Raw genomic sequence first — 16,381 nt, forward strand, 5'->3', positions numbered from 1 at the left:
AAATAAAATACTCGATTATTCGTTCCGGCGAACAGCTTTAATTATCGGTGAAATGTAAGAATGTTCGAAGTAAAACCCCCAAAGGGCATAAACCAAAAACCGAAACCGGTTGGAGGGGGCATTGACTTTTAACTTTGACCATTACAAACCTTGCATCACTTTACGAAACGCGAATTTGGGATGACCGCATGAAAACCTTCAATTTATCGCGCCATTTATCGAGCGCTGCCCTGCGTAGGTATCCTGTTGGGGTTCGAGCCTTTTATTTAATTAAAACTCCATGATTCACAGTATCCTTCTTCGCTTTATGAGTTCTCCGATTTATTTTATTCCCGAAATGATATCCTAAATTGAAGTATGTAACTGTAAAATTCATACCTGGTGTTTTATTACTGAACGTTTACTGGTATTCAAACTTTTATAGAAAGTAAGGACAATATTCCATTATTTAATTTTCCATAAATCAATAAAATATATATATATATAAATTCCTGTATTCTGTATAATAACTAGTCCACTATGTTGTTAAATAATGAATGCACAGTGTATACAGACATAAAAATTGCAAGGAGAAACGTACTTTTAAACCGAGCGATATCTTTCACGAATGCCTGGACACGAGCGTCTCGCGTGCCTATAAATGTATGCGGAATTCATTTTCATTATCATTTTGTTACACCCAAGTGTTACAGTGTGACGTGAAAAAGTGTTTTCATGGATTTTCTCAGCTTCACACAATATGAAGCTGGTAAGTGAAAAGTGTTCGTGTTTTAGTGAAGTATCTTTTGGATATCATAGAAAATGTAAGTCATTAACTGTAATTTTGTTTTCGCAGATACTGCTATCAATTTTAACGATTAGTTTAGCTGTGGATGCAGCTCAGGAATATTTTACTTTCCCGCCACAATTTCAAACACCTTTGCCCGGAATATTTACGACAGAAAAATCAGTATATCTACCACCTGAACCACATACACCTATACCGTATTTTCCTATAAAAAATGTTGATAAATTACAATATCCGTATTTACCACCGAGTGAGACAAAATCACCAGTATATCCAAAACCATTTCCTATAATGGTGACATCAACCCTGTTACCCCCACTTACAAATGACGATGAGGATGACGATGACGATGATGACAAAAGAATGACTCCGCCGCCATCATTTTTTAAAAACAGGGTTAATTATACCGAAAAACATTCATTGAAACAAAAGCCGCAGATGCGAGATTTGAAACCCCTACCAAGGTCGTTTAATTACCAGCATCCCATCGACAGAATCGACATGAAAATCCCGTATCAATTTCCTGGAAATAACGAACAAACGCCACTGAACACCGTAACTCAAACACCCACACGAAGCGTAACTATATCGGCGGAAACTAGAAATGATCGTGGTGCAGATCAAACAAAATCCGGCAATTTTCCCATTCCACAATATTTACCATTACCAGGATTTTTTATATCGTCTACAACAGAGACGGCGATACCAATATTGCGGTTATCTAACGAAATGGACTTAGATGGTAGCTTTAGTTATGAGTAAGTAAAATATGTTTTTTGTAGTGATAAATTATATTGAGGCAACATTTTGAACACATTGATTTATTACAGAGCTTTAGGAGCCGATCAAACGCATTATGTACAACACAGCCGCATGGAAAACGCAGGGACCGACAAACAAGAGCAAGTAGTGGAAGGGTCGTATTCTTATGTCGGAGATAACGGCCAAACATATACCGTTCATTATGTAGCTGATTCAAATGGATTTCGAGCAACTGGTGACCATCTGCCTGTGGCTCCTCCTATACCCGAAATCATTCAGCGGTGGGTAAAATTAACATAATATTATAAACAAAATTTTAAATAATAATGTAAAATAATCACATATTATTGTTGTTCAGGGCTGTTCAATATAATCTAGCAGAAGAGGCAAAAAAGCCGCCACACTTACAATCTTGGAACGAAGAAAAACGTCATGAAATAAGTGAAAGTGATAAAAGTAACCGGTATAATATTTTACCACCGCAGAATTTATTTACGGGAAGAACTCCTGAATCATTCTCTTTCAACTTTGCCCAAAATCCTAACCCGCAAAATAATTTAGTTGTTTCTGCGACTGCCCAAACGCCTATAAAATTAAACAACGAATTTTCACAAGATCAAATAAATGCCAAACCCAGCGCAACAATTTCGCCGCAAATAACATTTTTAGCTTCACAAGGTGCTCATCTGCCTTCAGTGAATGCGCCGCAGCAAACAATAGCCAGAATGTTTGGGGCGGAGAAATCAACAATGCCACAATTGGTTAATTACGAAGCCGCAATAAAAGAATCGGAACAAGAGAGCAATAAAGCACTGTGGAGGTGGCAATATGGATTAAACCAAGAAACAAATAAAACACCAGAGAAAAATACTATATCTAGATCATTCGCTGAAGATGACGATGTGATGATTAATTTTAATGATATGACACCAGAACAATACACTGATATGATTAAAAGTCACGTAGAACCAAACAGAAAGGAAAACTCTGAGTCTTTTAATTATAAATATCCAGTAGAGGAAACAAAAGATAACGTCCAACAACATGAACAACAGAATTTTGGGCAAAATAATCAAATTGGCTCCTTGAAACAAGATATTAATGATTACACAACAGAAAGTAATACTTCTTCAAATGTCTTCAAAGCCTGGTACCAAAGTACTCCTGAGACAACAATAACCGAACGCACTACCACATTTAACGATAATGTTCCATTTTCTAATAAGGGCAGCTCTTCAAATTCTCGTTCTAAACTTGTTACTTATCGTGAATTTGTCCCCCCAAGCCAAATGGTCACACAATCTTATAACTACCATAATGATAATAATTATCAGTCAACTACAAACAATAAGAACCCTGAAGTATTGGTAGATAAAAACCAATTAAATTTCCTTCCTCTAGAGGAAAATTATCCTTGGTCCCACAAAAATGATATAGAAAAGCAATATCAAGCATCATCTACTCAAAGACCAATAGAATTAACTAGTGCTTCAAACTCCTATAAATTCACGGATTTTATAGTAACAGAAAAAAATAATGATTTCAAACCCCTAGCTCAACATCAACCAAATATTTATAAAGAAAATTACAGTGAATCAACTACAACAGCAATTGACTTTGAAAATGAATTGCGTGACAATATTTTCTTAAAAAATATTTTTAACAAGAACAAAATACATACAAAGAGCTTAAATAAAACGACAAACTACATTAAAAATAGCTTCGCGACGAACCCAAGTACAGAAACAATTACAGAAAAATCACCTAAATACATTCAAGTACAGTCTAAATCAATGAACGAAGTAATGGATTTTAAGAAGAAACCTATTGATATCTCAGAAATTATGAACTACATAAATGCTAAAAACCAATTTGAATCAAATAAGATTAGGCCCAAAAATAAGCCTTCGTTCAGTAACTTCAGTCAAAGGCAAGAAACACATTTCATTCCTATTGAACATGACGAAAATGAAGATGATTACGAAGAAAAACAAGAGCCCAATAAGAAAGATTTGCAAACTCGTCTGTATCCAAACGAACTGCGCGGTGTTATTAAAAATTATAAAGTGTTACAAAGAAATAGCAGCCCATTTACTAAAGATAGAGATATAGAACATATAAAAAGAAATCTGAGTCCATCACCAATCAAACAATTACAGTCTTCTAATTTGCCTCCCCTAGGAAGAGCGGGACCTTCTGTAAAGAGCTATTTACCTCCTGTTTACGCGTAACAAATTGTGATTAATGTAATTTTTTTATTTGTAAATAATTTTCTCCAAGACTGCATTTACTAGATATAAATTACACTGTAATATTAAAATAAATAATTTAGTATATTTTACATTTTTTCTATTTATTTTATCGATATCATTAACAGCAAAACATTAATGTAAAGGATTTCTGTCACAACATAATTTTATCGAATTAGTTTTATACTACATTCGCTAATTTCGTAACGAATAATACTTTTACTTCCCTCTTATAACACTAAAATAAAAATGAATACTCATTACATATTTAACTAAACAGTCATATTATTATGTAACAAAAAATCACGTTTCCGATCAGCTTAAAATTTATAAAAAATAATCTTCTTATTGGCAGTTAATTTAAAAATATAACACAAAGAAATTTTACCTTAAACACTTAGGAAAAAATGCGTCGCGTGACCATCTTTATTGTATCATCTCGCTGTCTGCACCGAAAGCGTGACGGGAGAAACTATTCTAGGAATCACAGATCACGCCGGCTTATTATCTTTTCATCACAACTCTCTTAAAAATTTAGTAATTTAATTTCGTTTTTCATTAGACACATCACATCGTACATTGCTATACCAAAATACGGCGAAAATTCCATGGATATGGCTTCAAAAGTAGTAATATATAGTAAACTTTGATTAATTTCCATATTACTTACGTACATAGTATCATACTATGCTAACCCAACGATATTAAGTCTTAACTCACAAGGACTCCGGCTTACCTAAGGATCAGCGTACTTATCGGATTTACACGACCATAAATTGGCAGTTACTATTGAATCTATCGAGTAACGAGCACGTCTGAGCATTTATGACGCTCTCTAGTGCCATACGCAGCACCTGTTGTCAGTTATCAATTAACTCATAGAACGCATGCACGCTCTGTTAGATTCATATTTAATTAGTTCATATTTGTATTACTAATATAGTTATGTATTTAATTGAAGGTCTTTTACAGCTTTGAGGTGCATTTTGCGGAGTAAATATACTGTTTCTAAATTATAATAATTTGGCCTTTATTCCTGAGGGATAAAGTGTAATATAATAAAGTGATAAAGATGGATATTAGTAGTGACTTTTACTTAGCAATTTCCAATTTCATAGAAGATAAAAATAGACTATACCAATACAAGTACCACAGTCAGAAAATTTATTTTAATTACACTGCATATTATTAGCGTACCACAAAAAGTTTGAAAGGAAAAGTTTTTATAAAATTGTAGAGAACAAAAAACCTTGCAGGTTAACCTAAGGATTACAGAAAGCTTCTACAAAATGGCCTAAATTCTTATTGTTATTCAAATTACGAAAGTTGTTTTTGTTACAAACTTAATTATACAAAACCTACGTGCTCATTATGTATTCAACCCGTAGTGAAAATTCGTTGGAAATGTTTATTTTCTTTCTACGTGTCCAAAAATACACTATTTCTGAATAACATTTTATTTTGAAATCACAATGTTAAAGATATGAAGTAGATCGAAACGTCTGAAAAATGCTTTTGCATTGAAAACTGTGCCTAACTCTGTCACAGTACAGAAGTCATGTTGTTTTTGTAAACATTTAAAAAGAAACTTAAGTATATTTAATCGAATCCATTTACATTATTGATAAGTACAGTTTTCCATGCATTTATCTATCTTCTGGAAATTATATTCAACCGATAAACAACGAATTTCAAAACAGATCAAATTTTCCTAATTTGAATATAGGGAGTTGAAATTTCATTCAGATCCCGGTATGTGCGAGTGTTCCTTATTTCAGAAGCATTGGCTGCATATGTTGCGAATAACCCGTCAACCTCTCATAACAAGCTCTCTCCTTTGATATTAAAATATTTGAATTCATCGAGGGATATGCGAGTGCATAATAAGTTCAATGACTGTCGATCGTACACCGATATGGTAATAAATGACTATGGAAATATTTGTAATTTTAAAAAATAAATTGGAATTTCTGTAAACATGTTTGGGTATTGGTTATGGTAAACGCTGAAAATGCTGAACGAATTCGGATGACATTTAGCACACAGATAGACCATGTCCTGATTTTTTTTTTATGCCAGAACGGTTCGCATTACGGTTTTTAACTCTACGTGAGTGGAGCCGCGATCAACCTCTAGTTGTAAGCAAGCGGTTTCGTTTGCGTTTCTGTTCTAATACTTACTTTAAATGGATATCATTCATGTTAGCTCGTACAATGGATAAATTAAGCCCCATTCCTCAAGAACGCTCTTTTATTCAAACGAAAAGTTTGCGAGTATTGACCGATTGAATCTTCGGTTCTGGCTTCAACTTTAGCCACCTTCGGTCAAAAAGTAACACCGTCTGCTTTCTAACAAGTACCAAAATCAAATGAAATACTTAATTAAATGTTAATTTATATTATTACAAAATTGTATTATTATAGACAAATTATAAGGTAATTTTATCATCTCTACATCACGTATAGTAAATAGAAACTTTGAATTTTACGGTTTAATAAACATTTATGTTATTAATTATAATTTATAGTACATCTCCAACTAATTTTCTATGAGATTTTCTTCAGCTTCAAACAGGAATCGAACTTCAGAGACTAGTTGCGAAGATATGTAAATGCTCCATACAAGTCCAATGTACATGATTTTTTCGAACCTACTTGGCGTACAACAGCGCTCTTTCCTATCGATCATGTGTTCCTACCATTGAATACATTTATAACTACTATTAATAATGTAAATATAAAAAACACCGACATAAAGCAATCTCGTTAGCTATTGCTTCTCACAATACCTATAACACGAGACGCCAAAAGCAATTCACTGCTCTGAAGTATGGCACGTAAATATATAGGGAGCACAATGCACGTGTCTGATTGCGTCCCGACTACGTAAATTATATCGCGTTGGAGCAAACTTAGTTTGTATAGTCTTCTAATCATGACAGTCTACGATACTATTTTCATATTTATTACACTGGTGAAGAATATACTACGGCTTAGGGTTGTTAAATTTAATCTACAACTTTTCCGTCGACAAAATAGGCTATGGAGTAACGTGGCTTCATTTCTTGCTAATGGTAGAAAGTTATAGTAATAAATTAATAAGCAAGTCGTAACTATTAATATTATAAAAAAAAATCAGTAACATAGGAAGATACATATCTGCTAGTTTAAAAACATAAAACTGATCCGTTCATAAAAAAATAAGTAAAAAGTTCCATTAAAAAAATCCAATTAATAATAAAAGAAACAACGCAAATCTCCAATAAAAACTGTCGCGAATTAGTAAACACAATTACAAACCATTAGAGACCCACAAAGGCAACACAACAAACTAAGTTACCCCCGGCTTGTGGTGAAGATATTTTATCAAAGCCGTATCGATTCGAAGCCACATTGAAAAGGACATCAAAGTGGAAACGCAAATAGGAACACAGGGAAATATGTAAATTTTAATGCCACCAAACATAAGATCAAAGCCGTCGGGAAGCCGACTGATTTTCACTTCGTACAGATTCCTTTTATTTTCTTTCTGTAAATGTACAAGTAGCTCAATATTTCAGAATACTTTTAAACCTTATTAACTTATGTTTTTTAACATTCCGATGTTTTGATATAATCGCTCGTATTTTTATATTCAACAAACATTTTAACATCAACAATCTGATATGGCTGTTCAATTATGTACAACAAAAAATAAATCTAAGATAATTAGTAAACATTCTGAGGTAAAAACATCCGAAACTTTAGAAAACATTTTAATAAAACTGTCTATAATGTTTACGATGCAAAACATGATCTTAACGTTTCATTTTTAGTAAATAATTGTAGGGTACGTTTTCTATATTTTAAAATCAGACATATAGATAATAATAAATATATTTCTTACACGTATCTAGTAAAATAAATATAAACACCACTAAATGTAGTACCCATAAAAGTAATCTAAACGCATTGTAAGCAGCACTAACAGTTTATTGCAAAATAAAACTTTTTATAAGCCTTTTCGTGTCCATAAAAATGCTATCTAAACTCCGAAAATGTTTCAAACAGCCATTATAATAGTTGGTGGATTCATTATCGCGTATAGCGTAGTGGGCAAGTTTATTGACTGTTAATCATCAAAAGCTATTGCGGTAACCAAGAGCAAACGATCAAACTTTGCCTATAAGGCTATAACCGTTATGAACAACAAAGGTTATCATAAATGCGGTTTTGCCGTGTCAGGACACACTTTGTGATAGGGTTCCAAGTCTGCGATATAATGTAGATTTTACATTAATATTCTAAGGTACCTAGGTATTAAACGTGTGAAAGCAAAATCAAAATTTAAAACAACATGAAACTACTCAAATATTACTGAATTACTAAATTCGTTAAAATGGCGGTAAATTAACCTGAAAATGTCTTATTTAGATCTTCGAATGATAATACTAGGTGGCATAAAGTTTTAAAAATATTTAAATACATGAAAACATACACTGATCAGTGTTAATAACATTCTTTAGTAGTCGTCAAATAAATTTTGCTCGCACGTATTAGAATCTTCACACGTTGATCTTATGCTTGAAAACAACAATAATGAAACCAGAATTAAAACAATTACGTTGTTTTAAGCAATTATTTATTTTCAATGAAAACGTTAACAACTAAATTAACAATAGACATATAAATTTATTTATAAGAAAATGGCGCGAACGGCTTACCGAAATTAATTCGATGCCTCAACAATTTACCTATTCTTAAAGTTCCATATCAATCGAATCTGTTTAATATTTAGCGCTTTTTATTATTATAAAAAGTATTGCATGTTCATTCATATTTATAATAGTAAAAGAAGATTTCAAAAGCCCGAGTAACTCGTTTTTCAATTGAATTTAAACTATTAAATCCAAGTCATCCATATATTTCTATAAATCCACTTCACCAAAGCGTGACAACTACCGTGATTTATATGACAACAGGTTAACAAATAAGTAAGGGTAAGGACATTCCCTCTTTATCCCTCCCCGATCCTCAAGATTTACCGCCGAACAAACTTTACCAATAACACAGGAATCAATTTACAGACAATTTAAACAAACATTGTTCGACGTTTATTGAGACGAAACTCGCGGAAGCCGTGGAAACTTTTAAACTATTTTGAGTTTTATTTACTATTGTTAAGATAACTTTTTGTTTTGATAAGGCATGTTTACGAATACTGACTGCTAGATTTTAAGGAGATATAATTTTTATGACACAAAAACATCAAAAGTGCACATAAAAAAATTAAATGCGATAAAAAAGAATTAAACTCCATAAAACACTGAAATATATTTTAATCTTCATAACAAAGTGCAAATGGCCTCGTTTGTTACAATTGTACAAGTGTTTAGTATGCCACCGCGGGAGCATTAAAAATATAAAAGTGTAGACAATCTACTTACTCTTCTGGCGGCTCCTTTATTACATTACTTGATACGGGGACGTGTGAGGTAATATAAAATTGCTTATTAAGCCAAGTAAATACGTGAATAAATATTCAATTAAGATTAGGCACCACCTCCAAATTTAAGGAAAATATAGGATCAAATAGTCTTGCATACCGTATTGTAGAATCGTATTAATGTGCGTAAAACGGACAAGCATGGAAAATGTATTTATGTATGCATTCATATCGATACAATACGGATTATGAATTGTACATACTTTCAATGTAGCGGTGACATTTAGTATCTTTTTTTTTGTTCGCGTTAATAGGCACGTGGCGCATCCTTTCTAGTGGTTTTTGAAAACGATTTATACAATTTGATATTTATTATTTTTACCATGGTTTTATATCAGGAATTTTCCTTAAGTAACTGGTTAAACTTAATATTTTTTTTTTAGCAATGTATACACATAGTACCTGCAATACTCGGTACTTGTTTGATACAACCGAACTTTACAAAGTCTTCGTATATTACCAAAATATAGACGAACAAGTTAATGATCGCATAGCGATCCCGTTTTATAATAATGAGTTGAATCCCTAAACTAATTCAATCGTTTGAGCTTGAGGGCTTGCCGTTCGCCTGTTGGTAAGCGATACGACCGCCCATAAACAGTAGAAACACCATCCAACACCTTGAATTACAAGGTATTGTTTCATATTCCACTGCGCTCGCCATCCAGAGACATGAGATGTTAATTCTTATTTTGTCCAGTAGTACACTGACTACAAAGCTTTCTTTTAGTGAAGTTAAAATTTTGTTCCGCTGAATCGATACAGACTGCTTTATATAATAAAGCGAGTATTCGTCATTATGAAGGTAATTAAAAAAATAATAATAATAAGTTCCATGTTGTAAAATAGTAAGCCCACAAAGTTGTCATAATGGGATTTTGGTTTTGCAATTCCTGCGGAAACCATTTATTTTATTGCTAGCACTTAGATCAGTCAAACATCTAGTGAATATTAATTTTAAAGGCAACCACTTAACTACAAATGACGCAATTAAATAAAAAGGAAATAATTATGATTAACCACTTAGTATACAACTAATTGTCTTGCCCATAATATTTTGTCACATATATAGAAAATATGTGTTATTCGAGTGTAAAACTAAATAAAGTTAACATTTAAGGAGTTGTAAAGCGGGTTCGCAAATAAGGTCCTACAGAGTACACGAAGCATGATAAAATCGCTGAGATAGATCATCCAAAATTTCCGACAATGTTAAAGTTCTTTAACCTGTCGAATTTACTCAGAAGACCTTAGGGCCTAAGGCTTAGTCTACATTTATGAAATTGTTTACTAACCAAAAAGTAGAGATTATGAAACTTTAGAGGGTGATTTAAAACTCTTAATAGTAAGTGATAGGCTTTCTAGAGGGGGATTACGATTAGTAAACCTTTATCAATTGTTCACTAATTGATAAAGGTTTACTAATCGTAATAGTAAAATTAAAAAGTCTCTTATTTACTACTAGCTTCCGCCCGCAGCTTCGCCCGTGTGGATTTCGGACTTCAAAAATGGAGCCGGTCGCGAACGTTCGAGAATGTTCGTTTTACGAAGCTACTCGCTAGGTGATTCGCTAGCCTCTAGGTGCCAAGCAAGCCGCCTGCCTGTGCGTTCGCGACCTTATATATATATACAAAAATAATCCTTATAGCATGATTCAGTATTCACGCATGATGGCTTATTATTAGCGTATTTCATGTATAACTTTGGTGTTTCTATACCGATTTCTATGATTCTTTTTATGGAATATTTAATAATGTTAATTTTTTTAATTAGGGATGACTGAGAGTGTTATAAACGTAAGAGTAGACAAATATAATGAGAAAGCTTCGAACTGCTAAGCTATCGGGAGTTACACGTGTTATTGTGAGTCAACCATAAAAGATAGACATATGCTGTCGTGGGATATTTTTTACATAATTTTAAGGAGAACATTTCCGTCATACATGATTTCTGTGTAGCTTTAACCATTAAGGTTGCACACGCGACGGAAGCTTAAAAAATGGAATAACATCTCCCGTTTTCCCAACATTTCCCTTCACTGCTCTGCTCCTATTAATTGTAGCGTGATGAAAAGTATACTATAACCAGCACAGGAGTATGACAAATAATTGTACCAAGTTTCGTTAAAATCCGTCGAGTAGTTTTTGTTTCTATAACGGTTATACAGACAGACAGACAGACAAAAATTTTACTAATTGCATTTTTGGCATCAGTATCGATCCCTAATCACCCCCTGATAGTTATTATTTATTTTGGAAATATATTTCATGTACAGAATTGACCTCTCTACAGATTTATTATAAGTATAGATATAGATATAGATATAGATTTTGAACTAAGCAGTTATACTCACTGCCACCCATGACCGCAGGAAACCAGTTTAAACGTACACAAAACAGAAGCCGTAATCTGGTTTAGTTTGTTTTAAGTAGACCACTTGTATTTTTTACGTAAATGAGTCGATTTTAAGGAACTACATTTATTACAGAGAGAAATAAAGGAACGTCTACACCTTTATCCTGAAAGGAGTAGGCGGAGGTGCAATTGATGTACCCACTTTACGCCAAATGTGTGCCGTCCCATGATGTGTTATAGGGCAAGTCTATTGCCATGTTGGGCAAAAAATGCACAAATAGTCTCTTAACAATACTACACTCGCGCATAACCAAAGACCGTCAACTTCCTAGCACTACAACAAAAATTGAATTAAAAAAACCACATCAGCGAAATCACTTTCACTGATTGCTGTAAAGGGAACGCAGGGACGCGCCGCGTGCGTCGAACAAAACCCAGCGCCTGGGGATTACCTCATACCTGCGTATCAACGGCAATGTCATCACAGCGATTAATTAGTGGAAAATGAACACGGCACCGTTCGACATTTTCAATTACACACCGCCCAAACTGAAGTTGATTACTGCACGGCCGAAGGGAGCAGCCGGGCTTAATACGCGTTCTGTAATAGAGTTAAAAACTACCAGCTCGTATGATTAATGTCGGATTTGCCGTCGGGATTGCAATGTCGTTGCGTTATACCATTTTGAATAGTGACTAAATTTAAAGATATATTTGATCATAATCTGATTTCAATTGTTCGTGTATGCCATTACTGCTCCGCTCCTATTGGGTATAGCGTGATGATATATAGCCTATAGTACTCCACGAACAAAGGACTTTCCAACGCAAAAAGAATTTTTCAGTTTGGACCAGTATTTCCTGAGATTAGCCATTACTGCTCCGCTCCTATTGGGTATAGCGTGATGATATATAGCCTATAGCACTCCACGAACAAAGGGCTATCCAACGCAAAAAGAATTTTTCGGTTTAGACCGGTAGTTCCTGAGATTAGCGCGTTCAAACAAACAAACAAACTCTTCAGCTTTATATAATAGTATATAGATTTAATTTGTGAATATTGTATGTTTCTTAGAGGTAAACGAAAAAACCACTGAAAGGATGTAAATTTGACACACTAATACATGTCATGAATTATCATATAGGCAACTTTTTATCCCGAAAAAGTATTCGGCAAGTCTTCTATATCGAGAAAGTTGTAACAGACGGGCGAATCAATAATTTAATTACTCGCAATATTTTTGTCTGGTGCACACAGGTGCATTCTGTTGTTCTAAAGCCCCTGATGCTAAGTTCTGACTCCTATATAATAAAAACTCTAAATGAAATTGAAAGTGAACACCTGCACTAGCTTTGTCGGTGTAAAATATTGTAACTCTTTTCATAACTAAAGTGATGAAGGAACTTTAAGTTTAGTACCAATATCATGTTCGTTTGGATTACGGTCGGCCTTTTTAAAAAACTGAAAGCCATACGATCGGAATTTGGAACTGCTGATGATCAGCGATTAGTTCCTGCTTAAAACATTCATAAAGACTCTTGAACTATGGGGCGATGCCAAATTTTAATTGTGGGGTTTATGTATTAGATTGATGTTATGAACTGCCTCTGTAGCGTAGTCTGCAGTGCTGAGGTTTTGGGTTCGGATCGGGCAAAGTGATATTGAATTTTTTTACTCAGTATCAGCCCGGAGTCTGGAATTAGTGCCCGATATGGCGATAGACGACCCCCCTCCCCCCTATCACATCAAGAGACAGAATACACAGGGTGAAAAGTGGGTGCATCAGTTGCGCCTCTGCCGCCCTTTGGGGATAAAAGGCGTGTGTGTATATGTGTGCGGTGATGGTATGTGATAGTGGTTCCTCCACGGTCGAAATGGCCCATTGACTTATCTTTACAGATTAGTATTCTCTTTTTTTTTGGTTAATTTATACACAAAATAACAATAAAGAAACAAAAGTTTGTCTTCAGGGTACGAAATATTTATTAGCAACCAAAGGAATGTAAAAGAACGGCAAAAGTATAAATCCGGTTAAAGGTTTTTGGCCTCAATTTAATTGCCAATAAAAATCTTTTAGCCCTTAAATCGTTACATATTGAAATAAACGTTATCCATCTTCGATCACCATAATAAATCAACCTGAGTAGCCAAAGTGTTAATTTGCGTCCCTGGAGATTTACAGCAATGTAAATGAAAACATGTGCCCGACAAAAATATTTAGCCAACGACTTCATACACCAAACTGTAACCCACCCGTGACATTCCTATCAAAATAAATATAAAAATTAGATATCCATAAAAAAATAACCATAATATAAATATCGAACAATAAAGCTATTTCACTTATACAGCTGTAATTTTAAATTTGTCTCTATTTCATACATGAATAACTTTTGTGATTGAAAATCAACTGCAAGTAAACTGAAAGATATAAAGCGGGGAACTATAAGAAAATTTGTATTATACTACACGTCTAGAGGGAGCATCTGGCACGTCGCATTAGTATGTTGATGAGGCAATCGCTATCGCCATCGGGACAACGTGATTTATACAGCCAGGGCTGGGGGTTTTTACACACAAATTCAATATACGAGCCCATTGGAAAATTTGCATAATAATTATAGCAGATCTGTTACCAATGATGCTTTTATGCAATGGTCTGTTAAAGCCCTTGCGGCAATTAGGGCGGATTATACGCTCGTCATTCACTGATTGCATTATGTCTATGTGGAATCATAGATGTCATAACTTTTGTGTAGTGGCTGCTTTAATATTATTTGAGGCAAGTGTGGGCCAATAATTGTCACGTCTGATGTGTTTAGTTACCTAGTTTCTTATTTGACTTTGACGTTAAAACTCTTGCCTTTGTTGACCTAGACTGAATGGAACTGTAATTTAGGCTGAATTTTAAGAGCTTATGCTTTTCTTGGTATAAATACTTTGACAACATTATCTGCACAACTCATAAAAAGTAAACGAATTTCTCATAAATTGAAATACAGTACAGGTAAGTGTAAAATTGTTTATAACGAACATCATAACGAAACTTTTATGAAATTGTTCGACCTGAGATAAACGTCAGAAGTGCTGACACTACTTTAAAATGAATGAAATAACATGCCCAAGCTCAAGTTTGAAACTTTGTTTTAATAAAGTTTTTATTTGACCATCAAACATGGATCTTTTTTCCCTACTTGAGTGATCATAAAAATCTTAACATTTGCTGCCCAAACACAAGGCAACCCTACAAAGTTTAGCGCGACGATAAATTAGGGTCGTATGTCAAATTTTTCACGTATATTCCTTCGATAGGCTGTCGACGCAGCGGTGACCACGTCGTTGTAATTGATAGGACAGATGATATTAATGTCCCGCCCCTGCGCAACGTGTGCACACAATTTATGTTACAATACCGCAGACACTCGCCGCTCCCGACCCTCCCACATATCAATACATGTCATAATAACCACTTTATTGTACATTATCTATGCTAAGGGGAATTAAATGAGCCTGCGCGCTGTACAACGTAAATCGCAAGTCCAAGTTAATAAACATAATTATATTTTAATCTGATTAATGAATCAGCCGTAATTTTAGAGACAAACGATAAAACTAGTAGTCAAAGTGAATAGAAACAAGATGTACATAATCTGAAGTCTTGATGGCTGACGTATCGGAAAAAGCGTCGCGTCTTATTCGGTTAATAAAATGATCGTTCCGTTTCGTAAAAATTGGTCCAGTTATTCGGTCACTAAGTTTTTAATGATTATTGTATAATCCACGAAAAGTACAATTTAATCAATAGCTAAAACGAGATTAAAAGTGATTGGTAAGCAATTAAGTCATTCGCAAAGTGCAATATAATAAAATAAAAATAGCGATGACTCTACCTTTCGCTTATTTAACGTTTATAATAAATTATGTAGTAATAATTTTTAACTACTATCTAGGTACATGTAAAATTATTGAAATCTAAAATCTACCCGGATATTAACCGATCGCTAATTAGGTATAATAAAATTTTAAGACATTATATAATTCTGAAATGATTGTAAAATCTAAATAAAATCAAAGCAAAAAATTACAATTGCTTTTGTAATCAAAATATTTTATACATGCACTTTCGTGATTCGAGATTTTTCCTTTTAGAATTTTTAGGGTAAATTATGCGGAAAGCATATAAAACGCCATCTATTGAAGTAAGCCAAAACCTTTTATGAACTAGCTGCGCCATCTGTACAGTGAAACATATACTAGAACAGTAATGACAGAAGCCCTCAACCATTTTTTGTATTAGTTTTGGATGTAAAACATAGATGGCGCTACAAGGATAAAAAATTAAATCTTTTATTACTTACTACTCAATTACTATTTACTACATAGAGCTAGATAACTTAGCTTTACAATACTGTGGACTGCCTAATTTAATATGAATTTAATTTACGAATCTGTTTTATTTTACCTACATTGCAGATTCGCAAAATAAAGTCTGAATCTTATCAAGAAAAAAATACAGCAATAAAATGCATACTTAACTTAAAAAAATAAATTCATCTTTTCCGCAAGTACTTCCAAACCTTTTTAGACGCTAACAAAATTTCCTTGCAATACGACGATGTGCATTGTGATACAGGTTCAATAGGGAGCGCTTTCAAGGAAATCCTTTCGAGCAGACTCTGTAAAGAAGCTTCTTTGTGCTATAGATGGCTCATCTAGATAAGTGGGTAACGCTTTCATGGTGCC

General features: G+C 33.8%; 1 protein-coding gene across 1 annotated transcript; it reads left to right on the forward strand.

Moving 5' to 3' along the window:
* Window positions 1–739: 739 nt before the first annotated feature.
* LOC115446498 lies at window positions 740–3,882 on the forward strand. Its single transcript, XM_037436564.1, has 4 exons — window positions 740–748; window positions 836–1,545; window positions 1,618–1,830; window positions 1,908–3,882. The coding sequence occupies exons 1-4, from the start codon at window positions 740–742 to the stop codon at window positions 3,778–3,780; spliced, it is 2,805 nt and encodes a 934-aa protein (XP_037292461.1). The 3' UTR covers window positions 3,781–3,882.
* Window positions 3,883–16,381: the final 12,499 nt, after the last annotated feature.

The sequence above is a fragment of the Manduca sexta genome, chromosome 8, assembly GCF_014839805.1.
Source record: "Manduca sexta isolate Smith_Timp_Sample1 chromosome 8, JHU_Msex_v1.0, whole genome shotgun sequence".
Taxonomy (NCBI): domain Eukaryota; kingdom Metazoa; phylum Arthropoda; class Insecta; order Lepidoptera; family Sphingidae; genus Manduca; species Manduca sexta.

Bases quoted from the DNA above. Each gene is read 5' to 3' on its own strand.
- LOC115446498 (XM_037436564.1), top strand. The intron at 1,546-1,617 runs GTAAGTAAAATA...GATTTATTACAG, and splicing joins GATGGTAGCTTTAGTTATGA to AGCTTTAGGAGCCGATCAAA. The intron at 1,831-1,907 runs GTGGGTAAAATT...ATTGTTGTTCAG, and splicing joins ATACCCGAAATCATTCAGCG to GGCTGTTCAATATAATCTAG.